Source organism: Corapipo altera, unplaced genomic scaffold (assembly GCF_003945725.1).
Source record: "Corapipo altera isolate COAL_440 unplaced genomic scaffold, ASM394572v1 RXGC01000072.1, whole genome shotgun sequence".
NCBI lineage: Eukaryota > Metazoa > Chordata > Aves > Passeriformes > Pipridae > Corapipo > Corapipo altera.
Window position 1 is genome coordinate 1,024,122 of NW_020884943.1, and position 12,373 is coordinate 1,036,494.

At 39.3% G+C, this 12,373-nt stretch overlaps 1 protein-coding gene across 4 annotated transcripts in view; it reads right to left on the reverse strand.

Moving 5' to 3' along the window:
• Nucleotides 1-1,050: 1,050 nt before the first annotated feature.
• The window catches only part of ANO1 (anoctamin 1), a 78,533-nt gene continuing 67,210 nt past the window's right edge, over nucleotides 1,051-12,373 (reverse strand). For all 4 annotated transcript variants that reach the window (XM_027662110.1, XM_027662109.1, XM_027662108.1 and 1 more), the window contains 9 exons: nucleotides 11,647-11,758; nucleotides 11,438-11,495; nucleotides 11,227-11,327; nucleotides 10,428-10,573; nucleotides 9,129-9,281; nucleotides 7,516-7,568; nucleotides 5,722-5,906; nucleotides 4,364-4,469; nucleotides 1,051-3,407 (listed from right to left, as the gene is read on the reverse strand). In XM_027662110.1, the coding sequence (XP_027517911.1) occupies nucleotides 3,147-3,407; nucleotides 4,364-4,469; nucleotides 5,722-5,906; nucleotides 7,516-7,568; nucleotides 9,129-9,281; nucleotides 10,428-10,573; nucleotides 11,227-11,327; nucleotides 11,438-11,495; nucleotides 11,647-11,758 (1,175 nt within the window). In that variant the 3' untranslated portion in view covers nucleotides 1,051-3,146. The remainder of the gene's footprint in view (nucleotides 3,408-4,363; nucleotides 4,470-5,721; nucleotides 5,907-7,515; nucleotides 7,569-9,128; nucleotides 9,282-10,427; nucleotides 10,574-11,226; nucleotides 11,328-11,437; nucleotides 11,496-11,646; nucleotides 11,759-12,373) is intronic.

Genomic DNA, 12,373 nt, shown 5'->3' on the forward strand with positions numbered 1-12,373 from the left:
ATTATCTTATATCTAACAAGGTCTTATTTACTATTTTGTCTTTAAGAACTGACAAACCCAAACAGTTACCAACTGGGCTGTGATTTACCTGCTTCTGGTGTTCATTTTCTCAGAACAAAATTCCCACCTTCTAACTAAATGTCACGAGTTAGAATGTTTCATATTTTCTGGCTAGAAAAGGAGGATTGCTATGAAGCCTCATGCCTTGCCTTCTCACAGAACAGTTAAATGGGAGAAGATGAAAAAATTTCAACCAGCAAATCACGTTCTGAGCCCAGCTTTGCCTGTGAAGGTCCCTCAAGGCAGCCAAAGTGTGACATGCTTCCCCTCAGAGTTGAGTCAAAGGAATCCCTGAGCTTCATTCCTTTGGTTTCACTATTCCACTCTTAGTAATTAATCCACTTTTCAAATTAAAAGAACAGAGCAATTATCATTTTCCCTCGTTAGGAGCCCATTTCAAATGTCCTAGTGAAAGCTCCTACACGTTACGCTCTGCTAAATGCCAAAGATTAAATCAGAAGAAAATGAAAGCTCCCAGGCTAAGAGCCATCACTTAATATTTAGTGTCTACAGTGCAGCCAAAAAAATCCCTCTGTGCTCCTGGAGACAGAAGGATTTCAGGGGGGATTCACTTTATCTCCATGTGGCTCTTTCAATCAGCTCAAAACCCCAGATGTACCTTTGGCTTTGTTAGGAGGATGTCTGTACACTCAGAGCACAAGGAGAGCTGGGAACAGAACCTGTCCCACAGGAGAAACTCTTGCATATTTAAGTTTATTTCAAATAAGTGTTCAAAGAAAAAGAAAAAACCCAAAAAAACCAAACAAAACCAAAATAAAACAGATTTAGTATATATTTGCTTTTCTTAAAAAAATGATTCCATGAAAGAATTTTATAGATATCTAAGTAGTAATACAGATTTTTATATACAAAATTCCATTTCAAACAATTTACTGTACAAAAGAAAGTATAAGCAACTGTTACTATTTCATGATTTCAGCAAATAATGAAAAACTCTGCTAAGTATGTGTTCAGGATATACTTCTACCATTTACAGGAATGTCAGTATTAAGTTGGGAATACTTTCAGGTGAGTATTTACAGATTAAATCCCCCTTCAAGGACGTTCCCTAAGATTTCTCTTCAGAACAGGTAGTTCAGGTTTGTCTTTCTTCTGGATCTTTTGGGCTACCAAGGAATGAGAGGAAGAACATGTTTTCAACAAGATGTGTGGACAGAATTCTGCTTGAATTATTCCCACTCACAGTCCTTTTGCAGTCAGTGGGCCCGATGTGGTAAAACACTCACTACCAGGAATAACACTTACGTGGGAATAAATCAGGCAGGATTTGGCCCTCCAGTAACACACTATCATAAGTTACAAATTTTAAAAATAGTGACATTCCTGCAAGTCAAAATACAACAGAAACAAGAGTTAACAAAATATAAGCCCTTTATTAATAAAAATCTTTGGTTGGATCAATATTTTAAATAAGCTTCAAGAATATTTGGTTAATACCATTTTCTTTCTTCCACATAATTTCTTTTCTGGTACCTTCTTTGGACATACTACAGAAAAATATCAAGTTTATCACATACTTTAAAACAAATAAATATATCAAAAGCTAAATATGGCAATTTTTTTTTTTAAAGTTCTAGCATTAATCTTTAAATTAGTTTGGCAAAAAAAAAAGGAAAAAAGAAATAACCAACTTCTCTTGAAAACAGCCTTTTGACATTTGGTTTTTTAACAAACCATACAGCAGTTAGACTCTAAAGAAATCTTTCCTTTTTATTTTCTTTTTTCAGTTTTATATTTGCAATGCAAGTGCCATGGACAAGACAAAGCAATAAAAGAAATTAGGTTAATTGCACCAATATTATTTGGAAGTGCAGTTTTATCAGCTGACAAAGCAAAACTAAAATGTATTATGCTTAAAAAGAGTTGTACTGATGGGGTTTAACTAGGCATGGTAAGTAAGGATTTTACACTTATACTTTAGGGAAGCTCCTTGTACAAAAGATAGAGTATTTTAAGACAAAAGAAGAGTCCTGTAACTAACTGAAGGTCTGGTCCTGTAGCCCCAGTGCAGACAAAACTTCCACTGAAGACAGTGAGTGGGACACGTTTTGGGTTTCCTCCTCTGGCACAGCCTCTGGGAAATGCCATTCGACAGCAGAAAAATCTGTGGGAGAAACTGGGGTGCAGAGACTCCCTTCTCCTGCAGAGGACACAGGGCTACAGGGGAAAACCTGGCTGGGAAAGGGGATGTGCTAAAACAACAGGGAAAAGGGGATTTTCCTCAGCAACAACAGTGTCCAAGTACTGGGCAGGGCAGTGTGAGTCACTGGAGCTCCACGTGTGCTCGTTAGTTCAGGGCATTTCCCAAAATGCTCTGTGATCATCTCCCTGCTGGGAGGATCCCAAAATTGTGCTGCTGCTGCTGCCTGGCCACGAGGGGAGGGAGCTGCTGGGAACTGCAGCCTGGGGCACCGGGGTAGCTCCATCCGCATCAGTCGCTCAGTGGTAAAAAAAAAGGACTTTCCAGATTCCCTTTCCTGGTGGTTCTGAAGGTCTTGGATGCGCAGCAAACTGCCACAAGTGCCCTAAACACCTGGTGTGACACTAAAGCTCTGCTTGTTTCAGACACGGAGCTAAACCCAGTCTTGGAAAGCGAGTCAGTCTGGGAGGCTTTACGTGGGTTCTCTCCACTCTAGAGCTGATTTTGCATATAACTCATCAAGTTACCCCATGGACCTTCAAACCTGGGTTTCCAAAAATATTTTGTTATTATTATTTAAAATTTACCTTTCACTTCATCCATTAATTAATAGGCTAAGGTCAAATTCTCAGAGAATATCTCTAGCAAGATGTACTAAGTACCTGCATTTATTAATGCACGCCAACGTCAAGAGTGTTATCTAATGATGAAATATAAAAATTCCCTGCATTTACTGCTTGTGCAAAAGAAAAAGAACGTTACCAGAAATAGAATGTGGTCCTCCATGTCTGCAAGAAGGGCATTTCTCACAAAGATGGGAGCGAAATGGCAGCACATCCTTCAACATGCACCAGGTTGTCCATTACTCGAGTCCCGCCCTTTGTGGCTTTGTGGAATGCCCCGACATCCTCAGCTCCCTCCTCCTCTACACATCCAGAGGATAGGAATGGCAGGAGGACAAGCTCCCACTGTGGCTCCTGGAGAGTCTGGGGCTGTGATTGTTACAGTTTTCACCTTTTCTCTTGTCCTTGTCTTTCCAGGTTTCGAGCATGTGCAGCTTCCCTTGCTCCTCCCTCATGAAGACCTCCACCATGAGAACCTTCTCTTTGTGAATCTGCTGACTAATGTCCTTGGGAATGTCTGGGATAATCCAGTCCACAAAGTCACTCATAAACATGACCAAGTTCTGGAAATGAAGTTGTGAGAAAATGTCAGCAAGGTCAAACGAAAAGGGTGGCTGTGGGGAAAGGGGCTGGTTTTGGTGTACTCAGGGAGGAAGGATGAAGAAAGGACAATATTTGAGTTGGGATCAGCTGCCTGTCACAAGGCTGGTGCTGAACCGAATTCACCTCAACTGCTTGCTCATGCTAGAAGTGAAAAAAAAAATACCTCAGGCTCAGATCCCTGTGATGTCTGTACAAATACTGCCACAGCCACTGAGAATTCCAAAGGAAATACTGGCAGTGATAAATGGCTCAGGAGTTTTGCAGCAAGGAAGGCAGAAGCAAATGCAAGAGGCAAAGTGGTGACAGCTCATAAAACACATTCCAATTAAATGTTTCTGATTTAAAAACCTTGATTCAAGGGAAAGGGGGGTCTTTCACAAAAAGATACATATTTTATCCAAAAAAAACCCCATAAATTTTTGAAACAAGTTTTTCAGGTAAGGTAAACTTAAAACACTTGTGACACAAAAACCAGCACCACTGTTTTGATGGAATAATGCCATTTAAGGACAAATTACAATATTTTGCCTTCGTGTTCAGGTGCAACTTAAACTGTAACTGGGAAAATTTCGGAAAATTCATGTCTTGGCTAGCTCTAAAAATGATTTTGGATGAAATTTATGCTGCTTCATTGAAATTGTTGATGTCCCACGGGAGAAATTGGTGGGACTTAATTAGTATCAGCCTTGTGCTTTGCTGCTCTCTAAAGTCATTAAGTTCTTCTGCATCAAACCAGCTCAGGGAATCCCTGGGGATGGATTTTTCCCCTGAGGATACACCTGTACCTGGGTTGGTGGTACGAAGAGGGTGATGAGGATAGGCAAATTTCTTTTGCTTTTCCATGAAACAACTGTGAAAGAAGATATTTCTTTGGCCTAATAACTCATTCCCAAGGGCGGCCTGCAGTGTAACCTACCTGGAAAACTATCACAAAGGCTAATCTTGCTGCTAGGACAGCCCAGAAATCCTTTGAAATGTCATATTTGTTTTCAGACCAGGGGGGTTCTCGATAATCTTTGTATCTGCAAAACAAGACTCAGTAAATCGGTGATGTCATTCAGAAATTTCAGCACTGGGATAAACAATTAATACCAAGGAGTCAAACAATAAGTGGAACTGTCTAAAAGAAAGTTCACTATTACAGCATGATGCTGTAATCAACCTTTCAGAAGCAAGGCACAGCTGAAAGTCTCCCATAAACTTCAAGCTTTACTCATATTTAAAAGTCTGCCATCTTAATACTCTCTGATTAGTACAAAATAATATCAATTTTTCATAAGATGGAGTAAAATACACAGCTCAGATGATTTATTTCCTTTCAAGATAGGTAAAAGGACAACATCTATTTTTCAAACTAATTTTAAAGGCAAAAATACTGATCTCAATAAAAACCAGTTTAAAACCACAGCATCCTGTCAATATTTTGAAAGAATTAGGGCCCCGTATTTTCAAATGATTTAACAGTCCTTGAACTATCAAAGAACTGATGGAATGGCAAGAAGAAAGTGGCTGGGATTAGAAAGCAAATAAACTTGGCATTTTGCATTTAGACCATGACACTGACACTGCTGTTCAGTGAGTTCTGTGCTAAAACCTGTTTGCCAGCCTCATTCATCCTGTGCCCAGAGATCACCAGAAGGTAATCAGGAGAAAGTAAATGCAAGCAAAGGTAATACTTATGCAATTTTGGTTGTTTTTTTTTTTTTTTCCTTTCATCTTAGAGTGATTTTTCTGTTTAAAGGTCATTGCAGCCAATTAACTTGCACTTTCAAATATATAAAGAATATAAATGTGATATGTATGTTTATATAAAATATAAATATTATTTTATATAAATAAATATAAAATATAATGTTATTATAAATAATAAAAATATATAAATATATAAAATAAATATATAAAATATTAAAAATATATAAAAATAATATTATTATAAAGGCAAGTTTTTTTTTTTCCCCTGATCAGTTTCTGTAAATTTTCACTACACATGAAACTCATCTTTCTTTTTTTTCTCCCCTGGAATGTCTCTTTCCTCCTTGTTCTCTTTGCACGGACAAACAGTGAATTTAACCAATGCTAATCTCCATTTCCCAAAAGAGAAGCAGTAATTCATATTCAGGCTTTGTGATTGCTTAATATGTAAGCCCGGGTGTTCAGGACAATGGATCTAAAATCTACCAAGGTGCTAAAAAGGAACTGCAAACACAAGGGATGTAAAAATTCGCCACATCCTCAGCTGGCTGCGAAAACACTTCAAATCACTGAAGGGAGTACCTGCATATCTGGACCTCGTAGCCAAGATCCAGGGGGTCGTTTGGAGCTGTTCCTGCTTGGAAATCGCTGACATTAAAAGAGGATAGTGTATGGTTGACGAAGCCATGCATGGTGCCATTCTCACTGTACATGTACAGGTACACGAGGCGTGGAATGAAGTCGGATGTGAATGAGATCACAAATGCCTAAGCCACAAGAGTAAAGAGTGAGCGCAATATCCAGGCACTGCTTCGTTAACAACACCCTCATTAATTGCCCAAACAACTCATGCAACTCAGGGGACGCTGCAGCCTTCAGGGCCCTGAAAATGGGGCGTTCACTGCTGCAACAAGGCTCTGTTTGCTGCTCTGCTCTTCTGAGTCGCAGCATTTTAGATGGAGTAATTCCACGCCAACTGAGATATCCGTGGGTGATCCGAGCCCCCCAGAGAACGGAGCAGCTGTACCCCCAGCACCAGAGGAGAGCTAACACAGCACTGCTTCCCCTTGCCCCAGTCACAGCTTGTCCCTGGTGCACTGCACAAGGTCCAGCTGATTGATTTCCAAGCACTTTTCCTGTTCTGCAAACAACCGACAGTGAATCGACTCTTCAAATTCTCATTGTGCTGCAAAAGGGCCATTAATTGTGTGTGGTTTTTTAACTCCATCAAGATAAAAGGATGAGCAGACGGAGCCCAGTTTTATTTTTGTGGTCACAGAAATTGCATTTCATTCGGTTATTTAAAATGTTTTTTTTTTTTAAAAAAGATTGTACAGAAAATGCACAACAGCCAATTTGGCTGAGTTCTCCATAACTTTAGCCTTCCTCATTTATCATTATTATGAAACATTCTCAGTGGCATAAATCTCATGTACATGTGGAACAAACACAGTACAAAATGTTTTATTTATTTTATGGTAAAGAGGAATAGTGCATAGACCAAAGAGGGAAAAATAACACTGACAAAGAGACTACACAGAAGGAAAGAGAAAAAACATAGAGAAATTATTTCCAAAGAAAAAGAGGAGAAATAGTAAAGACAAACTAAGGCAGCAGACCAAATAACCAAAAGAATGGTTTTGCCACAGCCCAACAGACCCCTGGGGGCAAACTGAAGGGATTTCCTGTCTGGATAATGTAAAAAAAAAACCCAAGTGAGTCTATGGACATGTGGCCATAAGCCCCACACAGCCCCTGGTTTGCTGCACTGCAAACAGCTTTTGTTTTCATCTTTCCCCAGCTGGGATGCAAGAAGGATGATCATTGTGGATGTCTATTCCTACAGAGTGCTAGAGAAGCACATACATTAATATATCCAGGTGTGCTAAATTTTTCTAAGGGCTGGGATGTGGATTTTGATGTTGAAATAAAAATATTTTCAGGGCTTTCAACACTCTCTGAGTGGGAGCACTGGGCAGATTTTCAGTGGAGGGACACTGTGCTCTGAGGAGCTGAAGTGATTCTCATCTCATACCAGACCCAAAATAGCACTGAAATTAAAAAATACATCATCTTAGTGAAAGTATTTCAAAGGAGCAAAAGTAAGCAGCCGTGGTCATACTTGTTTGAAGGGCAAAGCTATTTTATGAAAACATTCTGGAGAAAAGCTGCAATGACTAGCTACTATTTTATATTATTGCTACTACTATCACAACTTTAAAATAAACACTGCAGCTAATTCTCTGGTAGTCCCAAAAGTTTCTAAATCATATACTTTCACTTGATTTAAGGGATTTATGCTGAAATAAAACTAATGGAGCAGAATGGAAAAGCCAGCCTATTGAATTCAAGTTTTGTTCATGCTGATCTACTTACGTTTATGATGACAGCAAGCTTTCCAATCCCTCTGAGGATGTTATACCAGATTCCTAAGGAAAGAGACAGACATGTAAATTCTGTTCTAGTCCCTAAAATTACATAAATTACATTTTTAGTTAACAGTGTCAAGAGCACCCAAACTGCAGCTATATTTTAAATAAAAAAAGAGCAAATTATAAGTAATGAATTTAATGACCTGTAAGCAAAGGGAGCCCAAATCTGTCTTCCAAAGCTATGTTTGAGCACCTATTTTTTTTTTTTTTTGAGGTTTTAAGCTAAAAGCTTCTTTGAGGAAGGGGAAGGCAAGTGTGTGTGAGAGAGAGGAATGCTTGGCATAAAAGGGAGATGTAGGTGGCTTTACACAGGGTGATGTCCCTGGAAGACTCCTCCAGCCTGGCTTTCTGGCAGAGCACACACAGACCAGCCTGGGCAGAGTACAGAACTTCAGGAAAAGGTATGACAGTGTCAGTGGAAGCAGGGACAGACCTCTGTTTGTGGTTACCCACTGCCTTAGGCAGGTGGGACCTTGTCCCTCTCCTGATCCTGACAATCCCTGTGCTAAAAAACTTGTCTGGTTTGTCTGTGGCCCTCTCAGTCTGACTTTAGGATGTCTCTGAAAGAACTGAGGTTCTTTCACCTACAAGACTGGGATTAAATTGCAGTGAATTGCAATTAACACCCTCTCAAAAACAAATTAAAAAAAAAAACCAAATCCAAACCCCACTACAACCAAAAAACCAACAACACCCTCCCCACCATCTCCACCAGCAACCCACAGCATCAAATCAGGCAGCCACAAAAAAAAAAAAACACCCCCAAAGCAAAGTCATGGCAAAGCCCTTGACAAAACATGATGTGTTCTTCAAGTCTAGGGTGATCCCAGGGCACAGGGATGAGCCCAAGGAAAAGCTCTGGCTGGACAACAGCAGAATGAACCCTGAGTTTAGTAACAGATCACAAACTTCTCCACTCTTGTTGGCTGGCTCTGTAGTAAAGACAATTATTTTATTTCTATTTTTATTTTAACAACCTTTTTTAGTCACAAATAAGCAACATTTGGGAGAAACAGCTTCCTTGTCACATACACCTGGAGCTGTCGGGCCACCCCAGTAAGGGAGTGACTGGTCTGTACAGCAGAGCCCAGTTCCAGCCATATTCACTGCAGCTTTCACCCCTTTTGATGTTCTTGCTGAGTAGGGATACATTTACTCACAGCATTCGGAATCTCCTGTCACTCCCAAGGGTGTTTCTGAGGCCAGTCCAGAGTTATTAAACACAGAAAGTTTTGCTTCTGCAAGAAAACTGCATTGCCGGGAAGGACCTTTTTTGTGCAGAAGCACGTGAGATATTTTGCCACTGCATTGATTGCTTTGATTTTAAAAAGTGATAATGTTTGCTTAATAAAATATTAATCTGAATTTAAAGCCCTGGTCTTCCTATTTTAAAAGCAAAGCCTCGATGAATTATGGTGGTTCACAGCTAAGCCACAGTCTAATGTTTTGAATTTTCCTATAAATATCTTCCTGTTATTGAAACTAACTCAGCACAATAACATCCTGCCATCAATCCAGGAATAAACAAAGAGGGATACAGTAGCAATAAGCACTTACCTATATCCTTTGCTCTCACTGCTACCGGTCTCCTCAGCTCAGTAACAAACTTTTTGGCATCCAGACGGATTTCAATGATGTTGTTCAATAAAGCAAACAAAGGTGCCAGAGGGAAGGACGCAACGAACAAAGTCACAAACCCAAACTGGATAACTGGAAAGGAAAAGAAACCCCTTCAGTGGCTGTGGGCAGCATTTACCAAATGCTTCCAGCACCACGTCAGTGCCATCCCCCAAAGTCTGACAAGATGACAAGTTCTGGGAGATTAAATCCCATTTTCTGTGTCAGGCACAGTTTGCATGACTGCTACTCCACTCAGGCATGGAAAGGGCCCATTGCCACCTTGCAAACACGAGGAAAAGTAACCACAAGGATGGGGAAACTCCTAAAACAATTTTTCCACGGGCAAGGCTGGCACAGGAATGACCTGAGGGAGCGGGGTTATGGCAGCAACAGTGTCAGCTCTGCCTAAACTTCCCACGTTCCACCTGGCAGGTTTTTAGCCTTTGTCAATCCCACTGGAAGCTTTGGAAAGGACATGACTGATTCTCTGCCTCTACTGGGAATAACTTGCTTCCTACAGCCTGGGATGCATCTGCTTTTTGTTTGCTGAGGATGTTGCACTGATGTCATGCTCATCCTGGCACTGCCAGTGCCCCATCTTTCTCTTCCTCTGTTACTTCCAAATGCTGATCTCAGTAACTGCATCTTTTCTTATTTTTAGGAACTGACAGCATGACCTCTTAGCCTGTAGCATTAGATTTCCATCGGTTTCAAGTGCTCTGAACATCAAGGTCACCACATATTCTAATTTGTCTCATTCAATATAAGGCATTACTTGAAAAAAAAAAATTAAGTGTGATCTGTTGAGTACAGCCTGGCCTAGAGACACATCTCTCTTTCAGAAGATTTAGACCAGATTTCAGAAAAAAACCCAAAGACTCTGGTGTGGAAATTATCAAATCTTAATTAAGTAAGTTATTTCCTATGTAGGGTGGAGCTTGGTGATAAAATATGCCACTTAATCATTTGCATTTGAAACTTGGCAGTGACATGTCACATGGCTTGAAAGAAAATATCTACAATATCGTGCTAAAGTAAGGGCTTGTGAACAGCAGGGAGCACAATTCAGCCCTCAAGCAGCCAGGGCTGGCTGAACATGCTGCAATCCAAGACTGTACATGTCAATAATTAAGTTATCCTCACGTCCACTGAATCTGCAGTTCAAAAAGCTCTGCCCTCCATCCCAATTAGTCGGACTAATTACGGCTTAAAATGCCTTCTTTCCACCTCACTCACTCATTTCCATGTATTCAGGGGTGAGCCCAGCAAAAGGCTCCAGGTTATAGTCCACTTCATATCGCTGCTTTTTTTTCATGTGCTCTTCATGGTCCAGAGAACGCCGACGCTTTAATTTCAAGTATCGGATAAATTTCTTCATTTTTCTGAGGGAAGTGGAAATGATTCAGTTAGAATTCCATCCTCTGCTCGTTTCTCAGTTATTTACATTAACAGGCACGACATTTTCATAATTCTTACATAATTTCATAATGCTTGCACTGTACTTATTTTCATAAGAACTGTGCAAGAGCCACGATATGCTACAAGTATATTAGGTGTATATTATAAAAGTATACATCAAAGGGGTCAGGCACTAAAATATGGTTGTAATTGAATCACTTGTTCACCATGACACCTCTTGCTAACCAACAGGAAAGCAACAGATTGCCCAGCACTTTTCAAAGACATCTGCATTGCTGGATGCAGTAGCTGCAAGGATGCAGCTACTCCCAGTCACAGAAGCATGAAATCCCAGAATGGTTTGGGTTGGAAGGGACCTTAAAGCTCATCTTGTTCCACGGGCAGAGACACCTTCCACTAGACCAGGTTGCTGGTCATTCCACTCTGCTTTGAAGCCCCCTCAGCTCCTGCTGCTCTACAAACACAGACTTACTGAAAAATCTTTCACGCAGCCCGTGAACCACGTTCACATCCAGGGGCGGTGGACACACACAGTGCATTGCAGGCACTGTAAAAACCACTGGTTTAAAAAAAAAAAGAAAAGAAAAAAAAAGAAAGAACAAAAGTCTCTACTTACGGGATGCCAATCTCAAACAAATTGTTCTGAATCAGCTGCTTGCCCAGCATGATGATACTGAGCTGGATGCACAACTCCATCAGGCAACCGCCCGGAGCACACTGGGGTGGAGAGGGGAAAGGACAGTCAGAACAACCTGCTGCATCTCTGTGGCGGGGGCAGAGGGTGCTCCCACCCAGCAGGATCACAGACGGGCTGGAAATGCAATTACCTCTTCCATCCGGAAAGAATGGAAAATGTAGACGTAGTCACCCGGACGTCCAACAAATCTAGGGCGCAATGGTCAGAGTTAATATATTTTATACTTTCTGATATTTTGTTTTTAGAGCAATTTATGTCACAATCCATGCCTTTGAGTGGGACCATGTGGTGTTTGGGGCTGAAAAGCTGAAACCCTGAGCAGCCCTTGGCATCACTCACCGGCCTTTGAAGAAGGCGACGTAGAAAATGGGGGTGTAGGCGTTGACAAATTTCAGCAGGAAAGCCTTGAAAATCAGCCTCTCTTCGAAGTTCTTGTCAGTTTTTGGCACCTCTGGAACCGATGTGACATGGATAAAAAAAGCATTAAGGAATTATCCTACCTGCAATACTTCCAAGATCTTATGAGCAGATTTTGGGACAACATCTTTTAAACGAAGGGGTTTTTATGTATAGCCTTATATATATGTATACACGTGTATCTGTACCTTTTATATATATATAAAATATAATAAATGTATTATATAATATATATGTATATATGTGTATATAAATATACTTTTTATATCTATAAAATGTATTTTATAGATATTATATATATGTATATTATGTATATTTTTATATAAAATATATTATATATTGATATATTTATATATATTATATATACATATATATTTATAGATATTATACATCTATACATATATATTTATATATTTTATATATACATATATACATATTATATATCTATAAAATATATATTTATATATTTTATATATACATATATATACATATATAAAATATATAAAAATATATTTATATATGAAATATATTATATATTTATATATTTTATATATATTTAATATATACATATATATTTATATATAATATATATTTTTATATAATATATATTTATATATAAAATATATTTATATAAAAATATATTATATAT